Source organism: Pleurodeles waltl, chromosome 2_2 (genome assembly GCF_031143425.1).
Source record: "Pleurodeles waltl isolate 20211129_DDA chromosome 2_2, aPleWal1.hap1.20221129, whole genome shotgun sequence".
NCBI classification, from domain to species: domain Eukaryota; kingdom Metazoa; phylum Chordata; class Amphibia; order Caudata; family Salamandridae; genus Pleurodeles; species Pleurodeles waltl.
This window is the reverse complement of record NC_090439.1, coordinates 1023020427-1023045432: the sequence shown is the minus strand read 5'-3', so window position 1 is coordinate 1023045432 and position 25006 is coordinate 1023020427. Positions and strand designations below refer to the sequence as shown.

The 25006-nt window shown below is 42.1% G+C and overlaps 1 protein-coding gene across 2 annotated transcripts in view; it reads right to left on the bottom strand.

The window, feature by feature from the left end:
* The window catches only part of EFR3A (EFR3 homolog A), a 1082041-nt gene that overhangs the window by 646630 nt on the left and 410405 nt on the right, over positions 1–25006 (bottom strand). For both annotated transcript variants that reach the window (XM_069220764.1, XM_069220765.1), the window contains exon 6: positions 549–670. In XM_069220764.1, coding sequence (XP_069076865.1) covers positions 549–670 — 122 coding nt within the window. The remainder of the gene's footprint in view (positions 1–548; positions 671–25006) is intronic.

Below are 25006 nucleotides of genomic sequence, written 5' to 3'. Positions count from 1 at the left end.
CAATGTAAGTCATTACTGACAAATTGGGGGTGAAGCAAACACTGCACATTTTGAAAAAATATGCAAATTCCTGGAGAGTGTTAGGCATCATTCACTTGGCACACCATAATGTACTTGAATATTTAATGACTGCCCTCGCAGAGTACACAGATCTTTAGCACGTTTATGGGACAAGTGTGCTTTCGAATGCACTAATTGACACCATCCTTGTTTCTCATTTTCTTGGGGTGGAAAACGCCCCCTTCTTCCTAGCCCCTCCGCCCCACGCAACTCACTTGCTTAAATTCGGAGCAAGTATCACACCTCGTCAGTTTCAAAGATCCTCAGATGCCACTGACTATGCTGTAGTCAAATGATCTAAAAAGTTAGAAGGTGAAATAGTTACAACACGCCACGCTTTCTTTTTGAGCAGCCTTTGTGCCATAGCTGGACATGTTCAATAATCACAGTACCTGTAACACTCTAAGCAGCAATATGCAACAGCAACAACCATCTGAATGCCACATCAGTCGAATACTTCACTAGAAAACACAGATAGATGTACTTACTCTGTCCGTATGTCTATATCATGATCACAGTTGTGACACATAGCACTGAATCGAGAGACAAAAAAGTCATAGCGTCTGTGATACGAAGGTGTGTCCTCTTCAATATTTGCAAATTTGACAAACTAGGAAAGAAAAAGAAAATCAACAGGTATTTATTAATCTGTAGATTTAACACACATGAAACTTTTTCAAAGTATGAATACAACGACACAGGTGACCGGGTCAGTGAAATATACATAAATGCAGAGACATCAAACCACTTTATGAATGCTGGTAGGTCAACTCTAGACACTTCCTTTGAAAGAAGGCTCTGTAGTGGTTTACGCGCCACCTAAGTAAGCATTAGTTCGGTCACTGGCTCGTGCATTTGCGTAGTCTGGCTATTCTATCAGTGCTATATGTGGACCATTTCAACATTTGTACGTGTATCTTTCTGTTATCTATTCTTGTATGTTTATCATTTCAGTCCCAGCACATGAAAAGTCTAATCAGCCCCTGTATGTGAATCCTTTCCACATCACCACACCATTAATGTGGATCCTTTCTATATCATCATAAAGTCTACTTCATCAGCTTCTGTACGTAAATCTCATCATACACACTGGCACAAACACCACTTAATTAAACTCACTGTAAAGCTCAGGCAAAGGTTTTCTCTTAGGTCACAGCAGCCCTTTGAGTACTAAGTGGAACATTGCCTTCCCTGGCCATTAAGGGCTTGAAACTGGAACAAAGTGGGATAGTTTTGGTCCCACTTTTATACATAATTTCAAGACAGGGATGTGTGGATCCAGTCTCCAACTACAGATCTGGTTTTTGTCAAGTGTCCTATACATGGTGGTCTTCAAACACAGCCTCTGTGCAGAGGGGGGCTTCTTGAAGCAGGTAGCACCAAATGGCAGTGCTCAGGAGAACTAATTAGCAGCTCCTTCCTGACAAAAGGCATCATGGATTTTCTAAAGGTAGCCCTCACCCCAACCTCCTCACATCAGTCTGGTTCTCACTCCTCTAGCTACAGGTAATACATGTGCACTTTTTTCTCACCACCTCTCTTTTGCTATGTTAGGCCCACCAAAAATATATCCCTCTGGCCTCCATTACTCCAGCTCACTCGGGCACTAAGTTCATGACCAGACATGTGGTACAGTTACTAAACATGCATTTCACATACACACAGTATGCCAGTGAAAACGTTCTGGGCACACCCATAATTGGGGAAATGTACATAAGTACAAAGTTAAGATACAAGCTATACATGCAGCTAGACACTCCGGACAGGAGAACAATCCGATAACATACCATGCAGAGGATACTCCGGTCTCAACGGCAACCAAAAAGTGGGTGTGTTCTAACACAAGAAGAGAAGTTTCTAACTTGAATTTGTACATATGCTCTGTGAGACTTTCCCAGCCACAAAACGAATCTCATAGAACTTAAATTGAACTATACTTCTGTGAAAGGGCTAGTGTAACATGTGGAACAACAAGGGAAGGACGTTTTCAAAAATAAACAACTGTGTGTACTACGGCGATGAAGCAGGATAAGGGTCTACATACTCACTCCTTTAAAGGTTTCTTGTTGTTGATAATAGATGTTTATTTTTACCTAGCCAGATGTACTTTATTTTATTAACATTGGAATATAGGTTTACATTTAAACACATGCCCCTTTTGGGGATGTATCAGTTTAGAGTTCCATCAGATCATGCACTCTCAAATGAGCCATCCCAATGACTGATGAAACTACTGAGTTGTAAATTGGAGCTCTTGCAAATTAAAATATGATGCACTCCATCAGAAGACCTGCTAAACAATTTGAACAAAGTCTCAGCAGATTCAATCCATGTCTATTCAGTGTTAAGAGTATCCTGTAGCTTTGTAATTAATTCATTTGTGACTATCAGGATATTTTCCTCTGCCTTGTGGTTACCGTGAATATCAGACTTAGTTTTAACTGTTTCAAAGACATAAAAGATGACTAACCCTCCAACAGTAGATGTGCATCTTATTCCATAAAGACTGTAAGATGCTAACACTCCAAGAACTTACAGGAGACCTACAACTAACTCCGTCTCTGAGTCAAGATCAATTTGCAATCCTGAAACATGACACACAGCTAGTATAATCAAAGCTTAATACTGATTCCTCTACTTTTTTCAAATTACATCATGGCAATCTTACCTGGGATGGTAATAATCAGTCTTTTACCTCATTTAGCTATGTTTTAGAGAAGCTTTAATCTTATTTTTTCATTTTGACTGTAATTCCGCTGAGACGCCACTCTCCAGTTGTATCAATATGCCTGTTAAACCAGCACAGAGGCCTTGCAGTCATTAGTATATTTTAAGATATACTAGGATATGTTTTGTGTTTGTGTACTAGATGGTCACCATCTTAGTAATACACCATAAGGATGGGTCTGAATATGTTTAGTGGCTCCAAAACGTTTAGATATCACAGAGGTTTAATAAAATAGGCAGATTTGGTCAGTCTGGGAGGAATTAGGCTCTGAATGATGGAATCCTGGGCTCCAGACATTTTTTTTTTTTTAACAACCAAATCTTTGGTATTTGACATTTTCTTTGCCTTGGAATATTGCGCTTATGTGGAAGGTTACAAGTTATTTATGGGAGGACGCAGATAGAAGAGCTTCAAGATGCCACAAACTAGCAAAGCGCCTGCTTGCCCAGGGCTCTCTCCGTAATATTCAGTAGCAAAAATACTGCTGCAGCTTCGGGAATTACGGACCTAACATAAGGACACTATTTTGAATCCTGCTGACTGTTTTTTGTCTCAGGTAACTGGAGAATCCCCCCAAATACTGCACTGCAATGCAGTGCTTCCCAACACGCTTGTTGACCAGCGTGGATGGAGTCCCACGTGCTAAGAGTAGAAGGGGAATGGATGCCACCAGGGGTGGCCTAATGAGAGCAGATGATTGAAGTGCCCGACGGCTTGATCTTTGGTGGGAGCTGGGACACGCTTATGATTGGCCACATGGAGGAAGCCCGGGGCTTGACAGCAGAGAAATCAGTGCAGCTGCATTAAGTAAGAGAGTGAGACAAATGAAGCAAGGTGACAAATCTCTTTACTGTACTCTTGTTTGAAATGGGGGTTCTAGTTGGCAGTGGTTTGCACCCAGTCCAAGTGGGGACCCTTCCTTCCAGTCAGGGTAAAGGGGTTAACACAGATAAGATATCCCCTGCTCAACCCCTTGGTAGCTTGGCACGAGCAGTCAGACTTATCTCAGAGGCAATGTGTAAAAGCAGTGTATGTAACACAGACAGTAACAGTGAAAACACTACAAATGGACACCATACCATTTTATAAAAATAAACAATCTTTATCTAAACTAAACAAGAACAAAACGACAACAATCCAATACAGAGAACTCAAAATATAACTTCTTTAAAGTTTTAGGCAATTCTGTCCATAGAACTCTATGGATGAGAGGATATTACACACAGTACCTTTGGGTGCATCAAAGAATGCCTACAGAAGCACAGGGGTGTTCTGGTTCCTGAGTCCACGAGGAGGTGATGCATCAGTTCTGCTGTACGCAGGAGAAGTGTTGTGTCGAATCCAGACTGGAGTTGAATTCCGAGGCAGTTGCTTACAAGGGTGCTGCGTTGGAAATGTGGGTGCACAGGTGAGATGTGTGGAAATCCGGACGTGCTGAGGATTGATGCAGTGGCAGCAAAAAGGCAATGTGTCAATTTCTTCAGCAGGGCTCCAATAATGTGTCAATTCCCCAGCCACCCAGCAGGGCCTGCGTCGGAGTCAGTGCAAGGGTCTCAGAGATACGAGGTGGTGGACTCGGGCTGCGGCCATTCTTTGGGCTGCACACAGGCGCTGCGTTGATTTCTTCTGCCACACAGCAGCGATGCGTGGAAATGTTTTCTGAACGGCAGTGTTGCGTCAGAGATGCAGGCGCTGGAGGAGCAATGCATACATTTTTGTAGATTTTTGCTGCAGGGACAACTACTACCAAGGGCCCAGAACTGGAATGGGCACCACGTAGCAGGCCAGAACTCCCAACAGTGGAGTTCAGGGGTGCTGCAGGTGAAGTCTTTTCTGTCCCTGAGACTTAACAAGAAGCAAGCTCAGTCCAAGCCCTTAAATACACTTCACAAGCAGGATAAACAGCAAAGTCCAGTCTGTCCTCTCCAAAGCAGAAGTAGCAACTGCAGGCCAACCCACAAAGCAACACACAGCAAAGGGGCAGTACTCCTCCTCACAGCTCTTCAGTTCTTATCCTTGGCAGAGTCTCTTCTTGATCCAGAAGTGTTATAAAAGATTGGGGTTTGGGTCCAATACTTATGCTCATTTCTGACTTTGAAGTAGGCAAACGTCAAAGGAAAGTCTTCGTACTGCAAAAGACCCTGCCTTTCCTGATCTGGTCCCAGACACACTCTAGGGGGTTGGAGACAGCATTGTGTAAGGGCAGACACAGCCCTATTCAGGTAAGAGCATCAGCTCCCCCCCACCACTCTAGCCCAGGAAGACCCATCAGGATATGCAGGGCACGCCTTAGGTCCCTTTGTGGGACTGTCTAGAGTGAATTCACATCCAGCCCAACTGTCATCTAGACCCAGACGTGTATTCCACAGCCAGGAAGAGGCACAGAATGGTTATCCAAGAAAATGCCCACTTTCTAAAAGTGGCATTTTCAAACACACAATATAAAAAAAAAAAATCACTAAAAAAATGTTTACATTGTGAGTTCAGAGACTCCAAGCTCCATAGCTCTATCTGTTCCCAATGGTAAATTACATCTGAGAGATATTTCAAGGCCATGTTAACCTAAGGGAGAGATAGGCCTTGCAATAGTGAAAAACGAATTTGGCAGTATTTCATTATCAAGACATGTAAAACACATCAGTACATATCCTACCTTTTAAATACACTGCAGCCTGCCCATGGGGCTACCTTGGGCTTACCTTAGGGGCACCTTACATGTACTAAAAGGGAAGCTTTGGGCCTGGCAAGAGGGTGCACTTGCTAGGTCGACAGGGTAGATTAAAACTGCTCACACAGGCACTGCAATAGCAGGTCTGAGACATGTTTACAGGGCTGATCATGTAGGTGGCACAATCAGTGCTGCAGGGCCAGTACTAGCATTATATTACAGGCCCTGGGAACACCTGGTGTATTATACTAGGGACTTATTAGTAAATCAAATATGCCAATCACAGATGGCCAGTCAATCACAATTTACACATAAAGCATATGCACTTTAGTACTGGTCAGCAGTCGTAAAGTGCCCAGAGTCCTAGAACCAAGAAAAAAGAGGGTCAGAAAAATAGGAGGGAAAAGGCAAACAATCTGGGGATAAACCTGCAAAAGGGGTCAGGTCCGACAAGTCTACGCTGCAAACTAAAGGATCACACATAACAAATAGGAAGCCACTGGGTAGCATTTGGTGCCAGTCCCATGCCTCCTTCATTTGATGTTACTTTGAGGACACCCGCTGTAAAGCAGTTGAGCAAGCAGAGTTTGAATGAAGGGGAAGAAGATACATCTTGTGCTCTTACCCCATGATGGGTGGGTGGCTGAACTGGTGCAGTCCAGGACTAGTGACCAGCTTCCAATTTCTGCCCTGACATCCCCAAAGTGTCACATGAGACACAGACAAATAATGAATTCCAAGACCAGGCAAAGGCAATTCAGGTAAGGTAGGCTGGTGGTGGCTGGCCACAAACCACGGATTCAGAAGGGAGGGTTATCGCCCTAGACCAACTCAGCATTCTAATCATTAATGAGTTCCCACCTGTCGAAGTGGGCGCTCACCAGATTTTTGAACTTGCAGCAGCTTCCTATTCCATTACCTACTTGCACAGGAAGAATTAGGAATGCTTGGGTGACTTAATGTTAGGCCTGGCTCTGAAGCATGAGGCCTCATGGGGCTAGTAATTTTGGTCTGAAAGACTCCATTGGAATGCTGTCCCTGACACACTGCCTGGGCCTACAAAAAGGCTTGTACATGATATTCTTCTTTTGGTGAAACACACTGCTGCACTATTGTTCTTAAGTACTTCTCTTGGCGATGAGCCCTCTGGGAAACATTATTTGGTGTATGCAATGGAGTGAGATGAGGTGTGAAATTCCAACAAGGGAACATACTGGAGAAATACGCCTTTCTTGAGACTTAAAAAGGCATAGCTGGAGAGGGGCAGTTCCAAAGATGAATGAGTTTGCTACAAAAATACAGAAATGTGAGCAGCCTGTGTGTGAGGTTCTTATAGTTGTAAAAGACTCAAAAGCTGCTCTGGACAAGCAGACCAACATCAAGAATACTTAAGTTAACCTACTGAGGGCCATCTTCAAGATTATCTGATAGAGTGGGAACAGCGGAGCATGAAATATGTGACCCTTCCAAAGATGCCATGCATGAAGGAACTGACATAGGATTTTAATCTTTAGTAAAGCAGAAAAGATAATTTTGAATGGTATTCGCAGCACAACAATGTTTGCTTCATGGTGGTGCCTGAGAAGGCAGAGGGCCTTAATGTGGAACTGTATATTAAGGAATAGGTACTGAAGATATTGAAATCAAAGGGACTGTCTGCATTCTTCTAGGTGGAAGGTACACACTGGACCATACTCACAAGACCGTCTAGTCAAAGGCACCAGTTACATTGTTCCTCCTCATCCAAGTGCCTCACCTGAGCAATCACAGCAACATTTCTTGAATTGCAGCGATCAACAAGCAGCAACACAGATGGGTTTGATACCCTATGAAAAATCCTGGGTACTGCTGTTTCCTGATTTCAAGCAACTACTATACAGAAATAGATTAAAGTTTCTGTGGACGCTAAAAAAAAAAGCTCAAGGAAACCCGTCTTCAGTATATCATGCAGTTACCCACCAAAGCCACAGCTGAGAAGAAAACCTGAAATGGCCTGATCCCCGAAATGGTGTAGCAACGGTTGAATTTACAGAAATCTGCAGTTCAAGAGAAGAAATCTATTGGAAGATGCCCCCACCCAAGTTGGAAGCCTGAGGCTAAAAAGCAAGGTTCCCCTGTCTTTATGGTCCAAATGGACTCCCAACAGGGCACAGACTACTGAAGGTATAAATAACGCAAAGTATTATGGCTACTAACAGTCTCTTGGTCCACATGTGGCTTCTAACTTGGAATATGAATGGATTACTGACTGGTGAATGAGGAACTTACTTTAAAGACACAGACCAGATCTGCTAGTTGTGAAGTAGAACCACCTACTGGCTATGTGTGTCAGTTAATAGACCTCAGCCAATTGCAGATTTCACACAGGACGCATGAGTGGTGATCCTAGTTAGAAAATTAGCCCAGTTAACACTGGATAGCACCTGGGTTAATGGACAGGGTTGTTTTGCTGCGGGTTGGGGCTCATGGGGTGACAGACGAGCCCTGTTCATTTCGGTTTACGTTCCAGTTAGTTAAGAAAATGTTTTTATGGAAACTACCAAACATCCTGTCAGGAACGAAGGCCGTCTTCCCTATTATAGAGAGATATCTACAATAAGCTGCCTAGTAGTTCATCATCTTGCACCACTGCCTACATATAATTTGTCCTCACAGTATATATTTCTACATGACAGCTTTTGGGGCATAAACGAATTTTATCAAACCAAGTAGAGAGATCGCAAACAGGACTGTATGCTGTTTTGTGGGCTACTTCTCTTGTCTGTGTCGAGTAAGATAACGCTAGCCTAAAAATCGTTATATAAATAAAAACCTTATTTTACCTGAGCAACATATCTCAAAAACAATTATATAGCAATATATTGGTTTCGTTTAGCTAATTATCACGTTTGCATACATTCAGTTTATTACTTTTGATAAACAAAAGCAGACTTTGCTTCGTTTATGCAGAATTATTTCACGCATTTGCTTGACTGAAAACTAGATCCAACGCACCTTGCTCCTTAAAAGCGCCTGTACTCTCTAACCAGCGAACAATCTATTTGCATGAAAAAACATTCATTATTATTTTTTTTAGAGTAGGCCTCTGAAAGGCGATTGTCTGTCTGGCTTGCACTTTAATCATAGCCCAACATGAACCCTGTACCAAATAAAGACAACATCCCAGACCGTTTGCTGGCATTTGAAATCGAAATTATGAAATGACATTTCATCTCCTGCAGCTTTCAAGAGCATCAAAGGAAGAATTTCCATAACATTTAATGCTTCAGCTCAAGAATTTGTAGAGCTCCATATACGAATAAACCAGAATAAAGCGCAATTATATGTGAAAAACGCCCTTTGAATTATCAAGTTATTTTTTCGTGCACGAATCACCTTCTTGTTCATTTTAACTACACTTGAGCCGTCTCTATAATTATTTCCCTGTGCACAGTGCACCGGGTTGTGTGACACCGGAAAATGCACTTAATGAAAAATCAAAACTAGCGCATTCCCCAATCTCAATAAATAGCTGACTTGGCATGCAAGTACAAGTTTGTTAAATTATCTTAGCTCTCGAAATAATTTGTTATAGTGGCATATTTCTAAAGAACTAATCTAAATGCAGCGTTGACGTTTAATTACACTATACTGCACTCGACGATATCATTACATCCCATCACTTTTGGCACACCTACAAACAGTGGCACATGGACGGCACACACGGTACAGAACCTATACACCCTTTTATGTTAACTGCACAGGCAACAGCACTGTGACTCACTGCAACAGCCGACGCCCTAAAACCCCTACTGTAAGAGCAGCATAAATATACCTCTTGCACACACAACTGTATCGTTTTTTCTGACTGCATGTGATGCTTTTACAGAAAGCACTTCAATTTGGCAGCAATCAACCACCCTACCCAAAGGTACAAGCGTCGGGCAAGCCAATATATCTCACCATTTGACTTTGCCATTACACCCCTATTGGCTTTGCCAACTTTTTGTTCCCATGCAGGTCCCCATTAAAGTGAGTATGATGTACACATTATCACTTGTGCCATCAAGCATACACACATCGCCATAATGCAGTAGAAATTGTGTTTTTGTTTAATTCACTGTTTCGAGAATGTGGATGCCCATCTTGGAGCAGTGAGCTGAAAAAGGTGTGCCAAATAGCTTTTTTCCCTTTTGAGAATAGAGCTGCCTAGCAGCCAACTAAAGAAAGCTTACAAAGAAAACAAGACTGGGGAAAGCAACAATGAAGCAGGTGGCAGCACATGGGACGAAGGAATAAACACAAACGTAAGGCAGGAGCAGTGTCAGGGAGCAACGGAGGAGGAACAGGGTGGGGGTTGTTTAAAGAAAAAAAGAGCAGGACATGGAGTCGTGGATGAAGCAACAGATGAGCTTGCGGGATGGAGCAACACAGAGAACATGTGGATGTGATGAGTGATGTAGCACAATTGGGAGATAGCAAGAAACACATGCACTCCGAGAGAGCTGAAAGAAAAAAAACAGCAGTTCCATGATATAGGGCTGCTAGAGGATACCAGTCATCTAATTAAAGGGAAAGTAAAGATGATATGCTCTCAGGAGGAGACAGTCAAGAAGGAATACCATCTAATAAAATGCAATATCAGATCTTGCTATTATATTGAACATAAAAGGCTTAATATTAAAACAGGTGTTCAAGTTAGGCCTTCGTTTGGTGCTAAGATTATCTTGGCCAATAAGGAAATGAGGGATGGATTGTTCGAAATACACCGCAAATATGTTCAAACTTTTTTGTTGTTCACGCTTTCAGTAAATGTTGCAGCTGCCATTCTATCGTTGCAGTTACCATCCTATTTGCCTTTACTCTACTTACAACCCAGACTGTGTGCACTAGAATATGGTTTTGATTTAAAATACATATTTAAAATATTTCCATTGTTTCCTAGTGTTGTAGAGTGTGATTTTCCTTAATGAAAGATGGTCTGGGTTCACTAACTATCTCTGTGATTTCTCATAGGATTGATCGTCACTTGAAACCCATCTCACTCAAATACTACTCAGTGGGTTGTGGGGTTGTTGCAGTCCAACTGTTTTTCTGTTTTGGGTTGGCACACTGACTATTTCCTTAGTGCCAGGGGATCCAGAAAAACACATTCTGAGCAGTGTTCTAGAGGATGTTCATGCTGCTACCATGCCAGAGCCATATAGATCAGGGACATAAATAGGTGTCCTTAACAGGACTTCGTAAGGGGTACATTCTCTCAAAGACCTTCTGGACAGATTGTTTAGTGTTCTCTGGTCGCCACAAAGATGGTGAAGCCAAATACGACCTGAAGCTAAAACTCTTGTTGTTAACGATTGTTTTCTGTCTTGGTTTTTCCACTTCACAATCGCGTTTCCCTCGGGATGGTACGGAGACGAGAAGTGCAATTGAACACCCATCGTTGACATGGTGTCCCTGAATGCCCTGGAGGCAAAGGCAGGGCCCTGGTCCGAGTGGAATGCTGCAACCGCATATGTTCTGATAAAGACCTGCAAATCTTTAATAACAGTTTGAGCATCAGCCAACCGTTGTGGCCATACTCCTAGAAATCTGGAGCAGAACTCAACAGCAACAAGGATGTATTTGTATGCACCAACTGGGTGTAAGGACCACAATGGTCCAGGTACACACATTGCAATGGTTTATTAAAAACCAATAGGGGTGTCTGCAGTGGGCGTTTAACAGTGAATCCTTTTATTTGTTGGCAGACATCATAACTAAGGACATGCTGCTTGGTCTGTTTGTATAGACCAGGCCACCAGCAATGTTTTTGCAGTAGGGAGATGGCAGCCGCTGCACCAGCATGGGGGGAAGCTAGCCCTTCATGTGCTGCTCTGATCAGATCTAATCTTTGATCTTGGTTGGGTATCACACAATCATCTACCCCTGGTATTGCTGCAAATGTGGCATTTTAGGCAATTAAATGGTAGGAATACTTGGTAGGATATGCTTCTTATAGAGGCTTGCCATCAGTCGATGGCCATCACAGCAGCCAATGTTTCAGCATCCAACCTCATATGAAAACAAGTAATCGCAGCAACAGATGCTGTAGCAACTGCAGACTTGGCAGCTTCGTCTGCCAAAGAGTTTCCTACAATGTGGACTCCAACATGTTGGTGACCACATGAATGAACTACATAAGCCTGTGGTAGCTTCTTCTTAAGATCAGCCACCTTACCCTACAAGAGTTTATGTTTCATGGTGTTTACCTTGGTATCTCTGAACCCACTGAGGAACCAATAGTGTAAATATTTCTCACAGAACTGTATACAGTAGTATGAATCACAGACGGTCAATGTTGAAAGTTCTGGATCTGTGTGTTCCAGTGCCACGATTAGAGCCTTAAGCTCTGCAAGTTATGCTGTGCAGTCCCCTAGGGTCTGTGTAGGTGTGATGAGGCTGGAACGGACCATTCCTCACCACTACACAAACAACTGCACAAGACGCAGAGTATTGGTATTTAGTACCTACAGCTGGTTGTGTTGATTTATCAGTGTAAATGATAATTCTGTATTGTTCAAGAGGCAAGAGGTTAGTGGGCGTGGGGTATTCTAATTCAGATTGTAGAAATTCTTGAGCTTGGAATTTTGGATTAAAAACATAGTCAACATCAGTGGCTGTTGGACTTTTTTGCTCATGCAGGGTCATCACCAATCTTTTTGCCTCTTGCCTCCTACTTTTTCTGATCTGTCGCTGTTGGCTTTTGAACTCTGAGCGCTTTACCACTGCTAACCAGTGCTAAAGTGCATATGCTCTCTGTGTAAAATTGTATGTAATTGGTTTATCCATGATTAGCATATTTGATTTACCAGTAAGTCCCTAGTAAAGTGCACCAGAGGTGCCAGAGCCTGTAAATCAAATGCTACTAGTGGGCCTGCAGCACTGGTTGTGCCACCCACATAAGTAGCTCTGTAATCATGTCTCAGACCTGCCATTGCAGTGTCTGTGTGTGCAGTTTTAACTGTAAATTCGACTTAGCAAGTTTACCCACTTGCCAGGCCTAAACCTTCCCTTTTCTTACATGTAAGGCACCCCTAAGGTAGGCCCTAGGTAGCCCCAAGCGCAGGGTGCAGTGTATGGTTAAGGTAGGACATATAGTAATGTGTTTTATATGTCCTGACAGTGAAATATTGCTAAATTTGTTTTTCATTGTTGCAAGGCCTGTCCCTCTCATAGGTTAACATGGGGGCTATCTTTAAATCTGATTAAAGTGTAGATTCCCTTTGGGAGCGGATGGACATGTGGAGTTTGGTGTCTCTGAGCTCACAATTTAAAAATACATCTTTTAGTAAAGTTGATTTTAAGATTGTGCGTTAGAAAATGCCACTTTTAGAAAGTGAGCATTTTCTTGCTTATACCATTTCTGTGACTCTGCCTGTTTGTCTGGGTCAGTTTGACAGTTGGGCTGTTTGCACCTCACACTAGACAGTGACACAAAAGGAGCTGGGGTGTAGTCTGCATTTCCTGATGAGCCATCTGTGCTAGGAGGGAGGGGGCAGGAGTGGTCACTTACACCGGAAAGGGCTGTGCCTGTCCTCACACAATACAGTCTCCAACCCCCTGGTGAGTGTCTGGGGCCTGGCCTGGGCAAGGCAGGATTTCACATTCAAAAGAGACTTTACTTTGAAGTAGGCCTACTTCAAAGGAGAAATTGGGTATGAGAAGGGCACCCAAACCCACAGACTTTAGATCACTTCTGGACATCAAGAGGAACCTCTGCCTGGAGAAGAGCTGAAGAGCAGAGGAGAAGTGCTGCCCTGCCTGTATCTGTGCTTTGTGGAGCTATCCTGCAGTTGCTGCTTCTGTCAGAGTAAGAGGGCAAACACTGGACTTTGTGTGCCTTCCATCTTGTGAAGAAATCTCCAAGGGCTTGATTTAGAGCTTGCCTCCTGTTGTTTGAAGTCTCAGGGACAGCAAAGACTTCTCTCTGCCAGCACCTGGAGTCTCTGGAGAGACTCCTGCTCTAACAAGAGGTTCCCTATCCAGTCCCTGGGCCCTTGAAAGGAAAGCTGGTGGAAATCCCAGGAAATCGACTTCGGACCGACGTCGCTGCTGAATCCGGTGATGCCGCCTGCAACCGACTCCGTAATCTTTGCTGGAACGCGACGACCTTCGCCAGCCAAACGCCGTTGCAGCTCCGCTGAAGTCCGCGACTCCATGGAAGTCGCCGCACCACGTCGTGACTGACCCGCTCAAAGTGCGCGGATTCAACATTTCACACAGACGACGCGATTCCCGACTTCGCGCATCGACTTGTTTTCACTCTTCACCAAAGGTACTGTATTTGGGGGTCTACGCGACTCCGTGTCCGGCGCCGCTGGTGTCGGCTTGTTGGGAACGACTCCGTCATGACGCCGTGTTACCACCTCATCGAAGCATTTTGTGTTTCTAAGTGCTATTTTTGAGTTTAATCTTTAAAAATTCATGACTTGACATGTGTATTGTGGATTTTTGTCGTTTTGGTCTTGTTTTGTTTAGATAAATATTTCCTTTTTTCCTAAACTGGTGTAGTGTCATTTTGTAGTGTTTTCATTAAGTTACTGTGTGTGTTGGTACAAATACTTTACACTTAGCACTCTGAAGTTAAGCCTAATGCTCTGCCAAGCTACCAATGGGGTAATCAGGGGTTAGCTGAGGGTGATTCTCTTTTACCCTGACTAGAGTGAGGGTCCTTGCTTGAAAAGGGGGCAACCTGACTGTCAACCAAAGACCCAATTTCTAACAGTGGCAGTCAGGGAAGTAGCCCATTAAATCCAAAGTGGATGTAATGCCTTTGTGTTTTGAACACTGGCTTTGGTGACAGCCTGTAGTGCTGGTATGGGGGTCACAACAATAATGCATTTTCTCTGGGCTAGTGGTCATTCCTTTAAGACCCCCATCTGAACTGCAGTCAGAATCTTTTCAGTTGGTGCAAAACGTTGTTCTTCATTGGAGTATAAATGTGATTAAGATGCTATAGGTACCGGATCACTTTTGTTGAATGTGACATAGGTGAACCCAATGGCACCAGGAATAACCCGTATTACCAACTTTGTTTTGTTGTCACGTGTGTTTGTGTTGGCTTCAAGCATGTTAAGTTGTAGTTTTCTGCGCATTTGTGTATAATGTGGTGTCCAATGTTTGCTTGAGAAATCAGAAAGGATTAAATAAAAGTGGTTTTATGCATTCTGCACATTCTGGAATTCAAGTTCTGTCCAAGTTGAGGTAACCCAGCAATGACTGCAGTTTCCTCAGTGTATTTGGAGTTTGTCATTGTGCGCACTTTTCTAAATAATGTGGTGCCAGGCTTTTCCCCTTGTTTGAAAGTTCATTTCCTAAAAATAAGACACTCAGAAAAGCAATTTTGGCTTTCTTGAAAATGAACTTGTAGCCTATGGGGCTAATCCAACAAAAATGTGATCCACCCGGGCTACGTGTGTATTGAGACTGTCATCCGTCAGATAAATATCATCGACATAGGACAACACCTCAGGATAGTTATCATGTAATATTGATGTCACACATGCTGAGAACAATCCTGGACTGTTCTTATACTCCCTGAGGGAGTCTATAAAATTTTCTTGGAAGGCTTTCAGACGCAACATTTTGGCAGAGAAACCCATTGGAAATATCGAACGTTGTTTTACATTCTTTGCACTCTGTGTTCATGAATGCTGTGTTGTGTGAATTTTGTATGGCATATGTGTGTTTGACTGTTTAAGTGTCTGTAGTCTAAGACTATTGTATATGAATGGTCAGGTTTATCTATGGGAACAAAGGGTTATTCACTGGTGATACACAGGGTCCTGGTACTCGAATTATGGGAGGGTTTTTCTCACAGGTGCTTTAGCTTCATGTTTTATTGGGTTTTGAGCTTGTATTTGTGGAGAGAACCACAAATACAAGAGGAATACCTCTAACCCATCCCACGTGGTAACAGTACAGCGCTGGCATTTGCACTAAAGCCCAATCAGTGGCATAAGCTTCTTTGTGTATGGAATGTGGACTAAGAAAGAAGTCAAAATTACATCTTCCACTTGTGGGGGCATGCAGAGAAATTCAGGTGGCCAATCTTTTTATGACAGGAGGATGTCATAACTTAGTGTTAATCTTCCCTAAATAATTGCTTTAATGGTGCGCTCTATCTCTCCCTCAATCTGTATTTTCAATTTGTAAACCCAATCGGGTGAGGAGACGTGCCTGTCTGCAGTTTTGACTTCGAGAAAGTCGTTAGCTGGTGTCACGACCAAACGTTCTACAACATTCTGGCCAACGATTGTGACTTCTGCTGTGCTGTGGAGCAGTGTCACTGCCCACATCCTGTTCTTCAGTAATGTTCTCAATATGTGTGGCATGTTTTGCCGAAATTGTCGCAACCTTTTTCTTTTTAAATTGGGGTTTTTGCTGTGGAAGTTAATCTTTCTTTTTGACCGAAATGTCTGATGAGCATTGTGATTTCTTTCTCGGGGTCACATACTCCTTTTGGCTGTCTGACCACCCTTCACTCTCACTCCGTTTGTCGGATGAGTCCTGAAAGGAACGAGATAGGCGAGTATCAGTATACTAACTGATATCTGTCAGGAGTTTTAAAAGTTTGCCTATTTCTAATATTGTAACATTTGTCTGAGGTCTTCAAATGCAGAGATTCTCCTCTTTGACTCCTTTTATCTTAATAATTTTTTTGTTTATCCCAGTGTTTTTTAGAGCTCTCTTGTGCTTGTTTGGTATTACCTTTACCTGAATTACTTTGTGACTGTGGCTTATTTGGTCTGGCTCCATCTTATTGGAGGTCAAGTGCACATCCTTGTGTTAGAAGCAAAACACCTTAAAAATGCATGTTTGCTGCATGATAAGCCAACGAAGTGACTTAGAAGGCACCGATATGCCTGCAAATTTGGAATGTTCAGTTATAAATGTGCTGCCGCCTACTGGATTGTTTGTAGTTGGTGTATCAGGTAGAGCCGGAGACCAACATATAAGGCATTATAGCAATCCAATCTATTTATGACCAGTGAATGTATCAGCCGATGCCTAAACTCGATGGAAAAAAAAGGAAGGGCTTTTTTGAGTAGCTTAATAAAAAACTAGATTAAGTAAGTTACTAAATATGAGCTTAAAATCAGGGAATGCTTAAGTAAAAGTGTTTGCAATTACACTGCAAAATCTGTTTCAGTATGAAATAGAGGAGTAAATGAATGACATAAAAACATCAAATCTAAAATGCTATTTTAACTTTGCAACTAAGATATATGTTACTAATTTTAAAAGTGGAAATGGTGCATGCCATTGCAAGTTAAAGTGGATTTACATTATTTATTTACACTTGCATGTCAACTAGTGTATGTTACCTGTGAATGAAGCTAATAGAAGGAATTTTAGAGTAGCTCTGTACATTCTTATGTACTACTGGACAGAACTATTAGGAAATACAAGATGTTGCCCAGTTCTGAGTACCAGCTACAACAATGTAAACTGTTTTGAGGCAAGAACAAGTTGAGGCCAGACTGATAATTTGTGAAAATGTCATGTAAGTATAGATGCCCCAAAACCCTGACAGTAAGGCTTATGACTTAAGTTTCACACTTATTCCATTTTTAGGTCTCAAGGACTGTCTGTTGTTAAGAGACATCTTGTGGACTATATCAAAAACAGTGGGCTTAAAGGATGCCCATTGTTTACTATTGATTGACTTTTTAGTCATTCTCATTTGCTTACTTCATAGTCAATGGCTCTCATTACTCTTTCTGTTTGTCCTTCCCTTGAAGTACAGCTACATTACTATCTTTTTGACTGGATAACTTGTCTCTTTCCACTGCTCAAATTCAGGGAACTATTATTTTCCCTTTTATTCAGCACTCCATGAGAGTGCATGTGTTCAATGGCTGTATCACTTGTGTGAAATATAGCCCCTAAATATTGCCAACTGTGATCTAATTTTTGCACCTCTCCCCTCGTAGCCTATCTGTAAAAACACAAAACTGATGTATTTTTTGGGAGGGTATAAATAAAGAGCAAACTTTAATGGTTGGTTTTATCACCTGCATTCCACATATTGCATGGATACACTATGTGGAATGCACAAGGGTCTGGCTGCTGATTTCACTTAGTGGGCATTTGAGGCAGAAGGTGTACTTATTTGACTGAAAAAGAGATGTGCCTGCTCCTTCAGGCCCATAAATCTGCTCTCTAGCCTACAGCAGAAGATCAAAGGGCTGGACCATGTTTCAGTTCGGAGTACTGTGGACAAGAAACTAGGCCTTGGCAAGCACCTTTCTTTAAATTCAGATATTTCCTTTTTCTTTTTTAATTATGTTCAGAGTTTGCTGAATCCATAGCATTTGAAAAATAAGTAGGCCATTTAAAAAGACTGGACATTTTTACTTGAATGTACAGTTATAAGATGCTTCAAGTTATGTGTTTTACTTTTCCTATAGCATTTGATTTGATATGATTTTTTTGTTTTACTTTTTTAAACAAGCATTGTTAAAGCCAATAGCTTGGCATTCACAACAGAAAGGCAATATCTACTGGCTTTGCCAATTAGGAGACCATATGCAAGTCTCCTGGTTTGATAATGTTGATGCACAACAAATATGACTTCATATTAGAGGTCAACTGTTAAGTCTCCGGTACAGAATCTAAAATCATTAGATATAAAATATCCAGTTGTGCATGTACAGTTCCCATAATGTTGGTATAGAAAAGAAGCCTACATCAGCAGAGCACCCTGCAGAAGCAGTTTCTCAGTTTGTGGGGTGTTTTCATGTCACAAAATGCAAGACATCTAGACGCAGCAAAAGCAACATTGTTTCTTGTGACTGCATACCAATTATAATACCTTCACCTTATATTGAATTTGAAATAGTGGAATCACAAGTAACTGCAGTTTAAACGCCTCAGTGGTTCCCAGTATCCACCTGCATTTAATGAAACACACCAGTATACACAAAGCAATCTAGACTGAATCCCATGTACTTCCACTAATGCTCTCAAAAGAGTAATCCAAGTAAGATCATGATATTCAGTCAAGTCAATCTATTCAACAACTGCATCACTAAGAACACTTACACAGGTGGAAGTTAAATTGCTGTGTTCTACCTACAACTTGAAGCACTCTGTCAACCTGTTTCAAAATCCATTCCACCTTTAGGAAGACAAATATGATTTCCCATCAAGTGGTGTCAAACAAATAGAGATTACTCCAATACAAATGGTAATTACAGGTAATCTAATCGTTCATCATTTTCAAACGTCATGGCCTTTTATAAGAACAGAGAGCAATACAAAGTAATAAATAACATATGTTTGTAAAGCAATCTAAATATTTATCATTTTACAATATGAAAAACAAAGAAAAAATACAGCTCATTGTTATATAGACCAACTACTGACTCCTCTTAACCCCTTAACTGATGGGTCCTTCCTCAACTCGTCCCTTCTACCCCAAAGTGCTGAACCCTTTTTTGGGATAGCTCGTACTTTGGCCTCCATAACATTTGCTCCACTTAAGGTATCCACACCAAATTTGTGTCCTTTTTCCAACATTCTGGGGAGTCTAAAGGTACCCAGGGTTTGTGGATTCCCCTGGAGTGGAACATAATAGCCAAAATATAGGTACATTTTAAGTTTTTATTGGAAAATGGGGAAAAAAAACTGCTCTGGATAAAAGTATCTGAGTTTTTTCCTAAAATAGCACCAACAGTTTGCTGTGCTGAATGCATCAATTTCACAGTTTTTAGGATCATATGGAGCTGAATGAAAAAACTAATTTGACCATAGTTTTGCCACATTCCCTATTTTTTGTGTTTTCAATCCACTTCCAGTTTGTGCTGGAAATCAGTGAGAAACCCATGGGTAGTCAATAAAAGCTATATATTTCTGAAAAGCAGACAAAAGTTTGAATTCAGGATGGGGCCATATGTGTAGATACATCAAGGGTTTCCCAAAGAAACTAACTGCTGAAATAAATAAATATTGAAAATAAGTAGGAATAAACAGGCATTTGTGACAATGTTTTCATCTGTAGCTTTTTGCCCCAATGGCTGATTTCCCAAAGCAATGTACCAATATGTTTGCTAAACCCTTATTTTTGTGAGGTTATATAGGGTTTGTAGGTTCCCTAACAGCCCAAGGTACCAAGAGTAAACAACTGAGCTGCACCATACAATGGTTTTTCATTGCATAATGAGTATGGACCAATTGAGTGAAAAATAGGTATCAAAGTAACTTATGTATTTCTTAATTGGGCACAAGATAGGTAGGTTAGAGCAGTGGTTATGTGTACATCTCTTAATTCGAGGATACCCATACAAGCATATTTAGAGGGTATTTTATTAGAAATATTCTACTATCCCCTGTCTTCTGATAAAAATGACACCTCACTTGTGTGGGAAGGCCTAGTGCCTGCAACAGGAAACGACACAAAATGCAACATGGATACATCACAATGTTGCACTTAAAATTGATCAGTTTTTTTGCGAAGTGGGTAGCAGTGGATTTTGGGCCCTAACTCAGGGGACACCCAGAGAAACCTAGGAAACTGGCACATTTTGGGAACCGAGACACCTGAGGGGATCCAAGATGGGGTGGACCTGAGCGGCTCTCACCAGGTGGTTTTACCCAGAATCCCTTGCAAACCTCAAACTTTGACTAAAAACACACTTTCTCACATCTCTGCATTGGAAAGCTCTGGAAGCTGCAGGGAGTCACAAGCTTCGTTGCACACAACATTCCCCTAAGTTTTTGGATAAAAATGATACCTCACTTGTGTGGCTAGGCCTAGTGCCCACAGCAAGAAACAGCCCAAAATGCAACATGGATACACAACAGTAGCTGCAGATGTTTGGGCCTTAACTCCGGGGCTCATAGGGAAATCTAGCAAACCTGCACATTTTTTAAAACTAAACAACTAGGGGAGTTCAGGGCAGTGTGCCTTGTGTTGATCCTATTAGTTTTTTTTAGTTTTTTTTTTACCCACAATGCCATGTGAACCTCAAACTTTGCCTGAAATCACACATCTTCCTTACATTTCTGTGATGGAAACTTCTGGAATCCCCAGGAATCCACAAAATTCCTACCACCCAGCATTGCCCCACTTGTGCCGATAAAAACACTGCGCCACTTGTATCATTGGGCCTAGTGTCCATGACAGGAAAGGATCAACCCAAGGTCAAAGAAAGCCGTTACATGGGGACTGCTACTGACCTTGGTTTGATTTGTCCCTGTCCTATATTTTTCTAAAACTAACTAAACAATCCCTTTTGTCTAGTTTTCAAGGTGATCAGTAACAAGTTAAATTTATGAATTGTGATTGGTCAGAGAACTATCTTCAGTGCAATTATGTATGGAAAATGTTACTTACCCATTAGACATCTGTTTGCAGCCTGTAGTGCTGTAGATTCATGCTCTTTGCATATGTCCACCATCTAGGGTTGGGTCCAGAGTGTTACAAGTTGTTTTTCTTCAAAGAAGCTTTTCGAGTCATGGGATCGAGTGAATCCTCCCTCTCAGTGATATTGCGATTGGGCATCGAGTCCTATGTTAGATCGTTTTCCCGCAGGCAGGTGAGGAAAGGAGTGTATAGAGAGTAAAGAGAAAGATGTCCATGCAATGTATTTACATATGTACAATATTTATATGTTAATGTAACAGCAGCAGCTAGAGGTGTTCAGGGAGGAGGGAGGGCACATGTGATTCTACAGCACTACGTGCCACGAACAGATTTTAATTGGGTAAGTAACATTTCCCGTTCGATGGCATGAGTGGCTGTAGATACACATACTTTGCATAGACTGTAAAGCAGTCCCTCCCTATAAGCGGTGGCTAGCCTGTAGGAGTTGCAGTTGACAGAAAACATGTTCTAAGCACTGCCTGGCCAACATTGGATCATTTGAGGGCTAATACGTCTACACAATAGTATTTAGTAAATGTAAGTGGTGTAGTTCATGTAGCTGCTTTATAGCGTTTAGTAAATGCACGTGGTGTAGACCATGTAGCAGCTTTACATATATCAGCTATGGGGATATTACCTAGAAAGGTCATAGAAGGATCCTTCTTTCTAGTGGTGTGTGCCTTGGGGATAATAGGTAACTACCGTTTGGCTTTCGCATAGCAAGTTTGAATACATTTGATTATCCATCTGGCTATGCAATGTTTTGATATTGGGTTACCATTATTAGGTATTGAAAATGCTACAAAAAAGTCGTTTAGATTTTCTAAACTCTTTGGTTTTGTAAGTATAATACATGAGAGCCCTTTTAACAACTAGTGTGTGAAAAGCTCTTACTGCTACGGAGTCTGGTTGTGGAACGAAGGCTGGTAATCTAATAGACTGGTTGATATGGAAATTTGACATTACCTTTGGAAGGAATTTATAGTTTGTTCGAAGAACTACTCTATCCCTGTGTATTTGAAAGAATAGTTCCTCTAAAGTTAAAGCCTGGAGCTCACTTACACGTCTTAGGGAAGTGATAGCCACTAGGAAAGCCACTTTCCATGAAAGGAACTGAAACTGGCATGAATGCATTGGCTCAAAAGGTGGAGGATGGTGCTGGAGGTACCCTGGGTGGAATAACTCTTATGGCCTTCCATGAAAGACTTAATAACTGGCACTCTAAATAAAGAGGTGTGTTGTCTGTTTTGGAGATATGCAGCTATTGCTGCTAAGTGAACATGAATAAATAAATATGCTAGTTGTGCTTAATGCAAATGTAGCAAATAAACAATGTTTTGAACTGAAGCTTTGAGCGGGGCTATGTCTTTAGGGTGACAGTAGCATACAAACGTTTCCGTTTTGCAGCATAACACTGCCTCATTGTAGGTTTACGTGCTTCTCTCAGAATGTCCATACGTTCTGGCGGTAGTTTTACGTAACCAAACTCTATGACGTCAGGAGCCATATCACAACATTGATAGATTTGGGGTATGGATGCCTTATCCGTCCTTGATTCTGAGTGAGAAGGTCTGGCTTGTTGGGGAGCTTCTTGTGTGGAACTAGTGATAGATCCAGAAGTGTTGTGAATCAAGGTTGATGTGCCCATGTGGGAGCTACAAGTATCAGGCTAAAAGAGGTTTGCCTCAATTTGCGTGCAAACAAGAGATGGGATGAGTGGGAGAGGCGGAAAAGCATAAGCAAATATCCCTGACCAATTCCCCCATGAAGCATTGCCCTGGATGCAAATTTTTGCATTTCATATTTTCTGCAGTGACGAAGACGTCTATTTGAGGGGTTCCCCATTTTAGGAAGCAACGTAGAAGGACTTGTGGGTGGAGTTTCAGTTTGTGGGCTTGTTGCTGCATCCTGCAGAGCAGGTCTGCAAATTGGTTGTCTGTGCCTGGGAGATACTCTGCACTAAGTGAATGTGGTGGTGAATTGCCCATTTCCATGTTGTTTGAGCAAGATGTGACAGCTGAGATGACGTGTCCCTCCCCTGTTTTTCCAAATAATACATGGCTGTCATGTTGCCTGTATGGGATAGAACCACTTTGTGCAAGGATTGTGGAAGAAAAGCCTTCAGTGTTAGGAAGACTGCTTGAAGCGCCAGGTAACTCATATGTAAAGCCTGATGACTGGGATCCCATAGTCTTTGTATTGTGAGGTTGCGGAGGTGAGCACCCCGACCTGTCTGTAATGGGTCTGTAGTCAGAATGATCTAAGGCACAGGATCTAAAAAAGGGTCACCCCTTGGACAGGTTGGTGGAATTGCACCATAACAGGGAGCAGTGAGTCTGGCAGTCCAACAACATTAGATCTTCCAGATGACCCTGTGGCTAAGACCACTGATGAGACAGACAGTGCTGTAGGAGTCACGTGCAGTCTGCCATGAGGTACAATGGCAATGCAAGAAGCCATCATTCCTAATAGTTGCATCACAGTTTTCACTGTGTAAGTGTGGTCTTGCTGTAACTTGGAAATTAAAGTGTGAAAAGTTTCAATCCGAGCTGGACTTGGGTATGCTAACCCTAACTGCGTACTGAGCACTGCTCCTAGATAAGGCTGTATCTGCAAAGGCTGGAGATGGGATTTTAGAAAGCTGATGGTGAATGCCAGAGTGTGAAGGAGATCCACTGTCACCTGATTGTGAAGCTGTCAGTTGTATTGTACTGGCTGTGAAGAGCCAATTGTCCAAGTAAGGGGAGATATGAATGTGTTGATGTTTGTGATATGCAGCAACTACTGCTAGACATTTTGTGAAGACCTAGGGAGTGGTTGTGACCACAAAAGGTAAAACCTTGAACTGGTAATGCTGTCCCGCAATTACAAATCAGAGATATTTGCTGTGTGTTGGGTGAATGGGAATATGAAAGTAAGCGTCTCTTAGATCTAACGCTGTCATAATGTCGCCCTGCTGTAAAAGTGGAAAGACATTTTGGAGAGTGGCCATATGGAAATGCTCTGAAAGAAAGTAGACATTTAATGGTCTGAGATCTACGACTGGGCTGAGTGATCTCTCCTTCTTTGGTATAAGGAAGTATAGGGAGTATACTCCTGATCCTTGATGTGACAAGGCGACTGGTACTATAGCCCCTTTGAGAATGATGGATTGAACATCTTTGTTGAGAAAAGTAAGGTGTTATTGTGAGAATTTTTGAGTGCGAGGGGAAATGTTTGGTGGACTGGAAGTGAGCTCCAGACAATAACCATGTAGGATAATTGGGAGGAACCACTAGACTGTGGTGATATCAGACCATTGTGGATTAAAGTATTTCAGTCTTCCCCCCTACCGAAGAGGTGTGAGATGGTGGAAGCTGTAGGTAGCCACTGACAGGCAGTGGAGGCATATCCTTGGGAGGTGGATGCCTTAACTCTGCCTTTGTTATTAGTGCCTCTGTACAATACCCCAAAGGAACCTTTGTTAGGAACCTTTGTTATAGAAGTTGGAGGCTTAGCTGGTTTGAGAGGTGGAAGGCTCTGTAGACAATGATTTGAAGCCTCCCCTGAACGGTGGTTGACGGAAATTATCACATTGTGTAGCGTGTAGCAGTGCACCCATTGTGTTAGCTGTTTCAGTGTATTTTTACAAATTTTTAAGTGTGGTATCCATTTGTTGTCCAAATAGGTGTTCCCCCATCAAATGGCTTGTTGAATACTGCCTGGTATACTTCCAGCTTAAAGCTTGAACACCTAAGCTAAGCATGCCTGCGTATGATGCTGCTTGAATTGATACTACGTACTGCTGTAGCAGAGGCATCTATCGCACAACAAATGGAATTGTTGGTGATAGCCTGACCCTCTGACACTATTTCTTGCGCTCTCTTGCAAATGTTCCTCTGGGAGGTACTGAAGGAGAGCCTCCATTTCGTTCCAGTGGGCTCTATCATAACGTGCTAGGAGTGCTTGTGAATTGGCGATACGTCAATGTTGGCTGCTTGTGCTGCTACCCTCTTTCCTGCTGCATCTATTTTCTTGCTTTCTTTGTCATTAGGGGGTGAATCTCCTGTAAACTGACTATTAGCATGTTTTCGTGCAGTACTGACCACAACTGAATCAGGAGGGATTTCAGACCATATAAACAGAGGGTCTGTAGATGCTGGTTTGTATTTTTTTTAAT